Consider the following 14,006-nt stretch of genomic DNA (forward strand, 5'->3'; position numbering starts at 1 on the left):
TTGTTTGGGATTTGCTAGCTACCATCTCAGAAGACATTTCGCGGATGGGCTTTTGCATGTGAGAGGAACCACCTAAGATGAATAAAATGAATAAAGACAAAATATGCTGAAAAGTGAGCCGGTGTGGCTGCACCTGATACTGGCTATATAATCGGAGGGGGTGCTGCCCCGCCTACGTGACTTATTCCACTGCTGGATCAACCTTCCGGGCCATGGTTCCACTGCTGGATAAATAACTCCTCAAAGTGGCTCTTAAATAAGCTGTGCCTGGCATCAACTGAATATGGATCTTCGATAAAGGGCTATGGACCTGGACCCTCCTACAAGAAGATGAAGTACGTAGTCCTACCCACCCACCAAGTGACCAAGCTCTCCTCCTCCTTGTAAGATGAATTAAATGAACAAAGACAAAATATGCTGAAAAGTGAGCCTGTGTGGCTGCTCTCACATGCAACAGCCCATCCGCGAAATGCATTTGCGATGGACGCTAGCAAAACCCTTGTTTTAATATACAGTTTACTTGTAACCCTTGTTTTAATATACAGTTTACTTGTTAATGTGGATGTTTCCATCCCAAAATCATATCATATTAGAGAATACTAATCCAACTAGGCTACTACTTTGAACCTCTTGTTTCCCTCCAAAAAAAAAAATGAAAGTAATTTATTTGCCCCATTTTCTTCCCTGCGCCACCCCTCTGCCCCTAGAGTATTTGTGACTTCTTTTTATAGGGCTAATGCATGTATCATATACCAAGAGAATAAAAAATGTTGGGTAATGGGTCCCACCACTTGCCCCCTCTAATCATCCATCGAACCTCAATCGTTCATCAAAACAATGCGGTCACATTGACGTTAGATCACGCAAACAAGTGGGCCCCACCTATCGGTCAATCTCCCTTTGCTTATAAATTCAAATTGGTCTCCTCTTTTAAAACCTCACAGATTTTGAAGGCAAAGAGTTCGTTGAGAAACTTGAGATGGCGAGCAGGAGCCTATTTGCGATCGCTTGCTTTGGCAATGAGAGTTCTACTGATCTCTCTCCTCGACCCCATTACCCTTCAATGCCAAAATACCCAAAAGTTTATTCTCTTGTTGAGGATTCAGAGTTGAAAAAAGCTCTGTTTTCTGTGATGGGAATGACCTGTTCTGCTTGTGCTGCTTCGATCGAAAAGGCGATCAAACGACTTCAAGGAATTGAAAACGCGGCCGTAGATGTTCTAAACAACAGAGCCCAGGTTCTGTTTCATCCAAATTTCGTCAACGTAAGTTCGATTTATTTATTTTTTTGGGTTACTTTTTGTTTGTATTATACATGTTTGTGTTAAAGTATAGAAGATTAAATGATGCCATCTCCAACTGCTTAAGCTTTTTGAGTAATTGGTTTTTTCACTTGGGTTCAAAATTCCTTGAACCCATGTTTTGTTCAATACTCCAACAGCTTAAGCATTTGTTTTGTTATATTTTGTTAAGTTTTTTGTTTGTTCGATGGGCTATTAGTGTTTTGTACAATTAACCTTTGCTTCTAATGATACTCGAATCAAATTCGTATTTTTTATTTTGTCAGTCCAAACTAAAGTTTGACAGTTTTTTCTTGTAATTGCTTCTTTTCTTTTAGAAGTGTTAAAGTATAACAGATCATGTGGCCCCAATTTTGGGTTCGCCATTAGATGTGGATTTTTAATATCAAGGAGGTTTGAACTTTGAACCCAGGCAATTGCGCTGATACCATGTGAAACAACCAGCCACTCCAAAAGCTTAAGCTGTTGGAGAAGGCGTTACTTAATCTTTTATACTTTAACATGAAGGAATGGTTTCATTTATATTTGTATTACAACGATTGTCCATTCATTTCTTTTATGCTTATATTGTGTAATTTGTTTTTTTTTTTTTTAATAAACGTGTTTGGTTCTACCTCTTCTTGATGTTCCATAGAATTGGATGAGAGGGTGAAGATTATCATTATTGAGTCAAGATTATATTGTGTTTCTCTTCAAAGTTCCTTAGCTTTGAGAGTGGCCAATCTTGTGATTGCAATTCTATTCAGTTATCTATTAAAAAATAGGGGCAGCGTCGGAGGACTATATTTACCTATAGTCAAATAAGGCCTTCTCCAACAGCTTAAGCTTTTGGAGTAACTGGTAGTTTCACACCAGATACACGTTCGGAAAGCTCCCACCACCATATCGAAGAACATTGTCAAACCTAACCTTCTTGCTAAGATGAATGCCCATCAAAATGGACTTGTTGAAGTTAGATAATTGATTCATAATTGTTGCATGGCAACGAAGCGCGGCCTTTAAATTCTTAATATTGCTCTCCTCCATGCAACTGAAAACTAGAGTGTCATTTGTTTATTGCACATAGTTTTAGAACTCCCTCGTCTCATCGTGGACTCCCCCGAGTTGACTGTCTTTTACCCTAGCAACGTTCTGCATTTTGCCACCGCGTTCCACATTTTGCCCTACAGAGTCAATAAAAACTCCTTTTACTCTCTCGAATTATGACTGCGTCAACCGAGTACTCGACCGCTTTGTGTCAAGCGACTAGGATTTTCTTCGGCCGTGTTCCGCTTCGCATCTGCGTTTTTAAACACTGATTTTGCGAGTGCATAATTTTACCCCTTGGATACCCAGTCTGAACTCGTCAATGGGCCCACTTCTCTTTGCCATGTCAAAAATGCTACTCAGAGTCTCAGCGACTAGGGTGAAGGGAAAAGCAATGAGTATCCCTGACGAAGCCCATGGGATGTTTTGAAGAACCTATGGGGGAACTATTGATCAATATGGAGCACCATGCAGAAGAAACACAACTAGACACTCGGGATCGCTATCTAGTCCCAGACACCATCCGACTCATCTGATAATCCAAACACTCCCATTCTATTTTGTCATAAGCTTTCTCTATGTCTATTTTACACATCACTCCTCTTCTATGACTACCATTATAGGATTTAATAGCCCTGTTAGGGATCAATGCCTCATCGAGGATCTTTCTACCTTTGATAAAAGCACTTTGATTTTGTGAGGTAATCTTACCCATTCCTTTGTTCGCCATGTCCGCAACCTTAGCAACTCAACCCACGAAGCTAATAGGATGGAAGTTAGTTGGACGAGACCCATACTCCGGAATAATTCTGATGAAGTAAGCACCTGTTGTCATGCCCCGAACCGAAGGCACGACAGGCGCCACATACCTGCAAAATAAAATCTCACAGGCACGCAAGGCTTTCTTTCAAAACATTCATTATACCAAGAGTGTATCAACAATTCACCGGGGCAGTTTTAAGAGCAACAAACTTCTATCACTTTTTATATAAACAACCACCAAAGTTCTTATTTACAATCCCTGAAACTATTCATACTACACCAGTCTTTCTACGATTATACATACTCGCACCCACAAAATGACAAGAAGTCCACAACTAAGCTCCTCGATGTGCTTGTCTCTCCCTCTGATTTTATGCAAAATCAAACTCGGGATCTGAAAAAAATTTATAAACCACAGTGAGCTCAAAAGCCAGTAAGTAACATACCACTGCCCTAGTTGGATCTTAGCATGCCAAATACAACGAGGCTAAAACAGATAGTTGAACAATGTACGATCGAGAATAAATAGCATATGCTCACAGTTCTTATTTTTTTATCAGAATTGCTAAGCCAAAATGGAATTAAACATAAGCAGATATAAACTCATAATCATGACAGAGCACACAATAGAATTTCAGACCCTCATTTGCATCATAAATGATAAAACTCTGACGTAGTACTTGAAAGTATATATGAAAACTGATAATATGTGCCACAAACAACAACTGCTATTAAGCTGGCAGCTCGGGGGTACCAAAGTGCCACAAGACATCAACTGCTATTAAGCCGACAGCTCGGGGGCACTGATGTACCACAAATATTATATACTACTAAAGTGCCACAAAGCAACAACTGCTATTAAGCTGGCAGCTCGGGAGCACTGATGTACCACAACTATCCACTACTAGTAAAATGTCACAAAACATGTACTAAACTTACCATAAAAGCATATCAGTTTGCAGAAGAAGTTATCGCAACTACATAAAAGTCTTTCAAAGCCGGTAATAATAATCTATCCGAGTTTTCAAAAACATATCTTGATTTCCAATAAGTTTAAGGTCCTTTATTCAAAATATCGTAACACAAGCATTTTAAAATCTCTAGATCTCTCAAACGTACCCAATTTTCATAACAGATGGGTAACATTACAAAGAGTTTATGAAATTCGTAAGGTAGATAGTTCAAAATAGATATTACAATTTCTAAAGAATCACAAATGGGAATTTTTGCGGAAAACACTAAGGAAGTGTCATATCACGTAGCTTGAGGGAAAATCGCAGATCCTCGGAACTCGAAGTCCAACCTTCTACTGATTAGGATCACCTAAAAATCAGAAACATAATTTAACATGCGCGTCCAGGATATTTTAGGTACGAAAAACAAGCCCTAGAGTTAATATCAGACGAAATATGGTCAAAGACCTAAACCCCTTGACAACCCTCGAAGGCCATATCTTCCATTTTTAAAACCCTAAGAAACTGAAAATCCTACTCTACATGTTGATAATCAAAATATCCAACACCACTTACCTCCTAAGGTAAAAATCTGGTGTCCGGCCACCCTGTTTCGGCGAAAATCTCTTTTATTTTCCTCTTATACGACAAAACCCTTCTCTCTGTGTGTTTTTGTCGAAAGAACAAGAAGGTTCTTGCTATTTACAATCTTTCCTCAAGTGAAATGACAAAAATACCCTTCTTTATATAAGTTATAAATGAAATGGCTTAGGGCATTTGGGGTATTTCATTCTTCCCACCTTAAAGAAATTTCGTCCTTGAAATTTAACCTAAACAAGCTACTCCTACCTGAACCAATCAGAAGCTAAAGACATTTCTTTCTAGATCTTTCTATTTTCACTTGTTCTATCGGATCGATACATGTGCTACAGACTCTATCCATCAATATACATACACAATCCAAAACTTAGGATTGCAGACATTAAACCTAAAATATACAAAGCAAATACAAGCAAGCTCAATTACAACCAAGGTTTTAAATTTAGTCAGAAATCCAAAATTACGGGGACCGAAATTTCGAATTTCGATCGAGATCGAAATCGAAACGACCGAAATCCAAAATCGTCAAAACATACATTATTTCGGTCGAAATTTTGGGAATTTCGGTAATTTCGCCGAAATTTGAAAAAAATATTATTTTTTTAATCCTTTACCAAATTTCAGCTGAAATTACCAAAATTTCGGCCCAAAATTTTGAAAATTCGAGGCCTTTTACCAAACTTCGACCGAAACTTCAGTATTTCGGCTGAAATTTTGGTTTCGGTGGGGATCGAATAATACCCCGAAACTGAAATTTAAAACCTTGATTACAACTACTAAGGGTACCTGTCTCTGCTGCTCTAGAGATGCCGGCACGTCTTGATGAGACATAGAAAACAGTCGGCCCACTAAAGGAGGTTTGTCCCTAGTTTGCTGCTGCGATGTAGACGCCTGAACCGACTGGGTCGACAATGGCTGGAATCTTTGAGGCTGAACTGGCTGGGTCCTCTGACTCGAAACTGGCAAAGCTCTCTGAACTGGCCTGGTCGTCTGAGATCCCTGTACCGAGTGGGACTCCTGCACTCTATGAGGACACTCGGCCTTCCTGTGGCCTTGCTCGCCGCATCTAAAACATGCACCAGATGTCCTCCTCCAAACCTCGGTCTGATGGGAACCTCCCTGACGCCACGACCTATCATGAACTTCAAGAGCAGTCTGAGGCCTCTCACAAGGCTGGGATCTCGCAGATCTCTGAGAACTCTGATCTCTAGAGGTGCCAACATCTTTACCCTTCATTTTCTAATCTCTGATTCCCGAGTCTTGGTTATTTTTTAATACCAATTCTACATTCTTTGCTCTATCCACCAGCTCATCATAACTAGTGGACTTCACTGAAGCCAAGCTTATTTGAATATAGGATTCCAATCCATCCTCAAACAAAACTATCTTAGCATTTTCATCTGCTATTAAAGTAGGGGCGAATCGAGACAACCTGTCAAAATCGATCTCATACTCCTCAACCGATCTCACATCTTGTTTTAGTTTCATGAATTCCCTCACTAAATTATGGTGCATACTAGGTGGAAAGTACTTAGCGTAAAAAGCATCACAAAAATTTTGCCAACTGAATAACCCAGGTTTACTTGCATTTGCCCGCTCAATTCCTTTCCACCATTCGAGGGCATTATCTTCTAACATGTATGTAGCATATCTCACCTTTTCTATATCATCTACACAATTCATTGCCCGAAACGCCTTTTCTACCCTTTTCATCCAGGCTTCTGCATCCTGAGCCCTAGCGGTACCCGAGAAAATCCTGGGAGCCATTCTCATGAACTCGGATATATCATGATTATGCATGGCATGAGGATCTGACTGGGATGGCAGCTGAGATCTCTCTCGAAGAAGAAGAAGAAGAAGCCCCACTAACTCTTGAACAAAGTCTCGTACACTGCATGAATCCTCTACCCTACTCTCTTGATGTACCGTAGGCTGAGGGGTGGCTTGCTGTGAAGCGGGTGGCTGATACCACCTACTCTCCTGATGCACAATAGGCTGAGGCGGAATTTGTTGTGAAGCCGATGACTGATTTCTACGAGGCCATCCCACTACTTGTCGACTCCTCATCTCCTCCTCCTGAGGTATTACTGCTATCAAATCATCAGGGACTCTCATCTCCTCCTGCTCCAGAGGCATCACTGCCATCATATCATCGGGGACTCTGCCCTGTGATGTCCCCTTACGCCTATTCACCTTCTTAGTCTGAGGTTTACTGGGCAGCACCATTCTAATTTAATAACACATATGATATCAGGATACATTTTAACTAAATAATAATACTGAATCAAAAGAAAGTAATAAAATTACACGTTCTAGAGCACATAACTGATCGTATTTGTCCTATAACAGCACAACTCGCCCACATACTGACCAGGCAACCCCAGTGGGGTTTATCATGTGGTCCCTTATTAGCACAACTAATTCATGTGCTAAACCAGGCGTCCCCAATGCACACGAATTCATTGTGCTATTTCCTAGTTGCTCCTTGCCTAGTTTTTACCCAACTCTCATTCTTTAATTGATTGCCCTAAAGATCTAAAACCTAAGGTCTGATACCATTGTTCATGTCATGCCCCGAACCGAAGGCACGACAGGCTCCTCGTACCTGCAAAATAAAATCTCACAGGCACACAAGGCTTTCTTTCAAAACATTCATAATACCAAGAGTGTATCAACAATTCACCTGGGCAGTATTTAGAGCAACTAAACTTCTATCACTTTTTATATAAACAACCACCAAAGTTCTTATTTACAATCCTTGAAACTATTCATACTACACCAATCTTTCTACGACTATACATACTCACATCCACAAAATGACAAGAAGTCCACAACTAAACTCCTCGACGTGCTTGTCTCTCCCTCTATTTTTATGCAAAATCAAACTCGGGATCTGAAAAAATTTATAAACCACAGTGAGCTCAAAAGCCAGTAAGTAACATACCACTGCCCTAGTTGGATCTTAGCATGCCAAATAAAACAAGGCTAAAACAGATAGTCGAACAATGTACGATCGAGAATAAATAGTGTTATTGTATGTATATGCCTATGTGCATATCCGTCTTCTGTACATTTCTCATTATATATAAATACATAAGTGAGGGGGAGACTCCCTAACTCACAATTTCTTTCTCTCATTCTCTTCCTCAACATGGTATCAGAGCCCTAGGATTTTGATTCCCTAGGGACCCCCATAGCAGCCCCTCACCCTCCCTCTTCTTTTCTCCCTGCTCCTCTAACCCTAACCCTAACCCAACATCCCCGCCCCCCACCCTCTTCCTTTCTCTTCGCTTCTCCTCCTCCTCCCACTGCCCCTCTTCCCTTTCCCCTAACTGCTCCACTCCCTGCTACAGTAACCTGCCCCACTGCCTCCCATCCCCGCTACAGTAACCTAAAAAAAAAATCATTTCTATACCCTAGAAATTTGCTCCCCCAGCCTCACTTTCTCTTTGTCTTTTTCTTCTAATGGCTTAAATCTCTTTTACCTACTTTCGTCTTCTTTTTGCGGCTCCGATCTTATATCCCTAGATCTGTGTGTCTTCATCATGTCAGCAAGGGTTTCTTTCATGCCCTATTTATCATTTGTCTCTCTTCGGAGACGCGATCTCTATTATTGATTTCTCTGCTCTCCGCCTCGACATCGTTTCTTCTCGTCAGTTGATTCTCTCTTTGATTATTTACTCATGGATAGCCTCGTTATTAAGGATCCCTCTCTCGGGCGGCACCCTGTGGTTACTGTTCCTATGGCTCGCCCATCCTCCTCCTCTTATAAACCTCCGTCTTCTTCGATGGATAGTTCTTTTCCTCCCATGACCACATTCAGGCTTGATGGTTCCAATTACCTGAATTGGAAAGTGGTTGTGGAGACCTATCTCATTGCTAGGGGAATATTTCTATTCTTCATCGTGACCCCCCTCCTTCTAGTGATCCCACTTATGATAAGTGGGAGCAGGATGATGCCCTTATCCGTACACTCGTCTGGTAGAGTATGTCCCCCTGAGATTTTCGGGACCACGATACACCTTCCCATTGCTCCCCAGGTTTGGGATCATACTGCTACTACCTTCTCCGGAAAAGGCAACCTCTCTTGAATCTGTTCCATATATTCTTAGTGGATGAACCTTCGCTGCGGAGACACTCCTCTCTCGACCTACTACAGTCAGTTTGTTTCCCATTGCTAGCAGTTAGATGTTCTTATGCCTCTTACCACTGATTTGACTACGGCCGCGTAGCAACGTGATCAGATACGTGTCGTTTAGTTTCTCGAGACTTTGGGCCTGAGTACATGCATCTCCGTCAGCAGATATTTGGATCTGGCACGATGCCCTCTCTTAAGGAGGTTTACTTGCATGCCCAGCAGTGTACTTTTGGTGACTCTATGTCGACTCCTTCGGTTGATATTACTGCCACTGCTGCCTATGGCGTAGGTGACCGTGCTACTTGGGGTGGAGGCACCTTTGGTCGTGGCCGTGGCCATGACCCTGGCTGTGGTGGTCGTGGCGGTGGACGTGATCTTCCTGCAGGGCGTGGTGGCCGACCGCGTCCATATTGCTCCCATTGTCGTCGTGAGGGACACTATATGGAGACTTGCTATGTTTTGCACCCTGAGCTTCATCCTTCCTCGGAGGCTCGTTTTGGCCACTCCGCACACCTCGCTGCACCATATTCTTCTGAGCCCTCCTCTGCTTCCGTTCCGCCCAGCACTAGGCCTCAGGCTGGTGGTGTTTTTATGTCTCGTGCTGACTATGATGAGTTACAACGTCTCAGGTCTACCATCCATCCCCCGACTGCGACTTTTGCTCAGTCAGGTAGCTCCCCTGCATCTCTTCTTACTAGCTCTAGCTCCTGGATCATTGATTCTGGAGCCTCCAATCATATGACAGGTACTTCCACACTTCGTCATTTCGTCCACTTTTTGATCAGTCCATCATACTGGCTGATGGGAGCTCCACTCCTATCTGGTGGTGGTGATATTTCTCCTCGTGTTGGACATACATTGTCCTCTGTTCTATGTGTACCTAAGTCACCCTTTAATTTACTCTCAGTTAGTCAGCTTACTAATAATCTCAACTGTTTTGTCTCATTTTATCCCTCTTACTGCTTGTTTCATGATCTCTTGACTGGGAGGACGATTGGCTCGGGCCGTGAGATAGATGGGTTTTATCGTCTGGACTGTAGCCCTTCTTGTACCATTTTACACAGCTCTAGCGACGCATATTAGTGGCACTGCCATCTTGGACATCCCAGCCTTGATCGTTTGCGATGGACATCTATGGTTTCTTCTTCTATTACCCCCTTTACGTGCGAGGCCTGTGAACTTAGGAAACACCATAGGGTGTCCTTCCCGTCTAGGCTTGTTAGTCGGGCCTCGCACCCTTTTGATTTAGTTCACTCCGATGTATGTGGTCCCGCGCGGACTACCTCTGTTTTTGGACATTGTTATTTTGCCATTTTTACTGATGATTATTCACGTATGTGTTGGCTTTATTTACTGAAAGATCACTCAGAAGTATTCTCTGTTTTTCGTACTTTTCATTCAGAAATTATTAACCAATTTAATTGCACTCTCAAACGCCTTCGCACTGATAATGCCAGGGAATATTTCTCAAAGTCCAATGGTTTTGAGGAATTTCTTTCCACTAGTGGTATACTACATCAATCTTCCTGTGCTCACACCTCTCAATAGAATGGTGTTGCTGAACGAAAAATGCAATCATTATTGGATGGAACTCGCACTCTTCTCTTCCAGATGCGAGTTCCCAAATCTTATTGGGGCGATGCAGTTCTCACTGCTAACTATCTGGCCAATCGGCTTCCATCCTCGGTTCTAGGCGGCCCATCCCCTTTCTCAATTTTACATCCTCATCATGAGCCATTTCCTCTTCCTTGGGTATTCGGGTGTGTTTGCTTTGTCCACAATCTTCGACATGGTTTGGATAAATTTGATCCTAAATCTGAACGATGCATTTTCCTCGGCTATTCACACACCCAGAAAGGTTATCGTTGTTATAGCCCTCAGTTGCATCGATCCTATGTCTCGGCGGATGTTTCATTCGTCGAAACTGAGCCCTTCTTTCTGAGCTCTCCGGATACGACCCCTCTCTCTCATTCTTCAGATCTTCCTCTACCGACTCTCGTTCTTCCTGACCCGGTAGTCTGTCCATCTCCATCGTCTCTCTTACCTTCTCCTTCTGTGGTTCCTGTTCCAGATACCTCTCCTCCCTTACATGTACCTTCTCGGCCCCTGGCTCCATTAATTAAGCAGACCTATCAGTGCCGCCATACCTCTGCCGCTCATCCATCTCCGGCAGCGCCATCGCCATCACCAGCCCATCAAGAGCTCCCTCCTTCCACATCCGAGGTATCTATTAACTCTCCTATTGCCTCCCGCACTCGGTCTCATAATACTGCTCATCCTATTTCGTCTTTTGTTTCATATGATGCTCTCACGCCTGCTTTCCGCAGTTTTGTGTCCTCTCTATCTTCTTTTCCTTTGTCAGAGTCCTTGGCTGCAGCACTTGATCACCCGGGGTGGCGCGTTGCTATGGACCTTGAGATGGATGTCCTTCAGGCAAATCAGACTTGGGATTTAGTTCCACTGCCTCCTGTTGCACGCCCCGTTGGGTGTCGTTGGGTCTATGCTGTGAAATATTTGCCTCATGGCTCTGTTGAGCGCCTTAAGACGCGCTTGGTTGCCAAAGGGTACACTCAGACATTTGGGGTGGACTATGACGAGATATTTTCTCTTGTGGCGAAGATTCCTTTAGTGCGTGTTCTACTTTCTCTTACTATTAATCAAGGCTGGCCTCTACATCAGTTGGATGTCAAAAATGCTTTTCTTCATGGTGAGCTCACAGGGAAGTTTACATGGAGCAACCTTCTGGGTATGTTGCTCAGGGGGAGATGTCATCCTCTGTGTGTCGATTAAAGAAAGCCATTTACGGTCTTAAGCAGTCTCCTAGAGCATGGTTTGGAAGGTTCAGTGATGTCATTATGCGCTTTGGTATGAAGCAGTGTGCAGTTGATCATTCTGTCTTCAGCTGTCAGTCTACAATTGGGTGTGTACTCTTGATAGTCTATGTCGATGACATCATCATCACTGGCAGTGATATAGCTGGGATCCAGAAATTGAAGACATTCTTGCAAAATGATTTCTTTACCAAGGATTTGGGTCGTCTTAGATACTTCTTGGGTATTGTAAAGTTGCATATTCGACAAAAGGGATTTCTCTCTCACAGAGAAAATATGTCTTAGACCTGCTTGAGGAGATAGGTTGTTTTGGAGTGAAACCTGCCTCAGTTCCCATGGATGCAAATGTGAAGTTACTACCTGAAGAGGGAGACTTGTTAGATGACCCAGGCAGATACAGGAGGCTGGTTGGTAAACTTATCTACCTTGCAGTCACATGCCCAGATATCTCCTTTGTTGTTGGTGTTGTCAGCCAACATAGGAGTTCACCTCGTACTTCACATTGGGCAGCAGTTCTTTAGATTCTTCGGTATTTAAAAAGTGCTCCAGGTAGAGGGTTGCTATTCAAGAAACATGGACATCAGAAGATAGAAGGGTACACAGATGCAGATTGGGCAGGATCTCCAGCTGATAGGAGATCTACCACAGGATACTGCACATTTGTGGGAAGTAACCTTGTGTCATGGCGGGGTAAGAAACATGATGTTATCTCCAAATCTAGTGCAGAGGCGAAGTATAGAGCTATGGCACACACAAGTGGAGAGCTCATTTGATTACGTTCTCTCTTGTCAAAGATCGGTTTCTCCCCATCATTTCCTTCTTAGTTATATTGCGACAACAAGGCAGCGGTTCACATTGCCACAAATCCAGTCTTTCATGAGAGAACTAAACATATTGAGGTTGATTGCCACTTCATTCGGCACCAGATTCAAAAAGGAGAAATATACACAGTGTTCACTAGATCGGTGGACCAATTAGTGGATATGTTTATCAAGCCATTGAACAAAGCTAAATTGAGTTATAATTGTAGCAAGCTAGGAATGTTTGACATATACATTCCAGCTTGAGGGGGAGTGTTAGTGTATGTATATGCCTATGGGCATATCCGTCTTTTGTACATTTCTCATTATATATAAATACATAAGTGAGGGGGAGACTCCCTAACTCACAATTTCTTTCTCTCATTCTCTTCCTCAACAAATAGTACATGCTCAGAGTTCTTATTTTTTTATCAGAATTGATAAACCAAAATAGAATTAAACATAAGCAGATATAAACTCATAATCATGATGGAGGACACTATAGAATTTCAGACGCTCATTTGCATCATAAATGATAAAACGACGTAGTACTTGAAAGTATATATGAAAATTGATAATCTGTGCCACAAAATGACAACTGCTATTAAGCCGGCAGCTCGGGGGCACCGATGTATCACAACTATCAACTGCTATTAAGCCGGAAGCTCAGGGTTACCAAAGTGCCACAAGACATCAACTGCTATTAAGCAGGCAGCTCGGGGGCACTGATGTACCACAAATATTATATACTACTAAAGTCCCACAAAACAACAACTGCTATTAAGCCGGCAACTCGAGGGCACTGATGTACCACAACTATCCACTACTAGTAAAGTGTCACAAAACATGTACTAAACTTACCATAAAGGCATATCAGTTTGCAGAAGAAGTTATCGCAGCTACATATAAGTCTTTCAAAGCCGATAATAATAATCTATCAGAGTTTTCGAAAACGTATCTTGATCTCCAATAAGTTTAAAATCCTTCAATCAAAATATGGTAACACAAGCATTTTAAAACCTTAGATCTCTCAAACGAGGCATGCTATACCCGATTTTCATAACAGATGGGTAACATTACAATGAGTTTATGAAATTCGTAAGGTAGATAGTTCAAAATAGATATTACAATTTCTAAAGAATCACAAATGGGAAGTTTTGGCGGAAAACACTAAGGAAGGAAGTGCATATCACTTACCTCGAGTGCAAATCCCAGATCCTCAGAACTCGAAATCCTACCTTCTATTAATTAGGATCACCTAAAAATCAGAAACATAATTTAACATGCGCATCCATGATATTTTAGGTATGAAAAACAAGCCCTAGAGTTAATATCAGACGAAATCTGGTCATAGTCCTAAATCCCTAGACAACCCTCGAAGGCCATATCTTCCATTTTTAAAACCCTACGAAACTGAAAATCCTATTCTACATGTTGATAATCAAAATCTCCAACACCACTTACCTCCTATGCTAAAAATCCAGTGTCCGGCCACCCTGTTCCGACGAAAATCTCTTTTCTTTTCCTCTTCTACAGCAAAACCCTTCTCTCTGTGTTTTTGTCGAAAGAACAAGAAGCTTCTGGTTCTTTACTGTC

At 42.1% G+C, this 14,006-nt stretch overlaps 1 protein-coding gene across 1 annotated transcript in view; it reads left to right on the forward strand.

Annotated features, from left to right (window-relative positions):
- The first annotated feature begins 952 nt into the window (after positions 1 to 952).
- The window catches only part of LOC143857335 (putative copper-transporting ATPase HMA5), a 28,278-nt gene continuing 15,224 nt past the window's right edge, over positions 953 to 14,006 (forward strand). Inside the window, exon 1 of the mRNA XM_077367763.1 lies at positions 953 to 1,264. Within this exon, the coding sequence (XP_077223878.1) occupies positions 980 to 1,264 (285 nt within the window). The 5' untranslated portion in view covers positions 953 to 979. The remainder of the gene's footprint in view (positions 1,265 to 14,006) is intronic.

The sequence above is a fragment of the Tasmannia lanceolata genome, unplaced genomic scaffold, assembly GCF_043159265.1.
Source record: "Tasmannia lanceolata isolate RefF3 unplaced genomic scaffold, GAP_Taslan_0.1 ptg000024l, whole genome shotgun sequence".
NCBI classification, from domain to species: domain Eukaryota; kingdom Viridiplantae; phylum Streptophyta; class Magnoliopsida; order Canellales; family Winteraceae; genus Tasmannia; species Tasmannia lanceolata.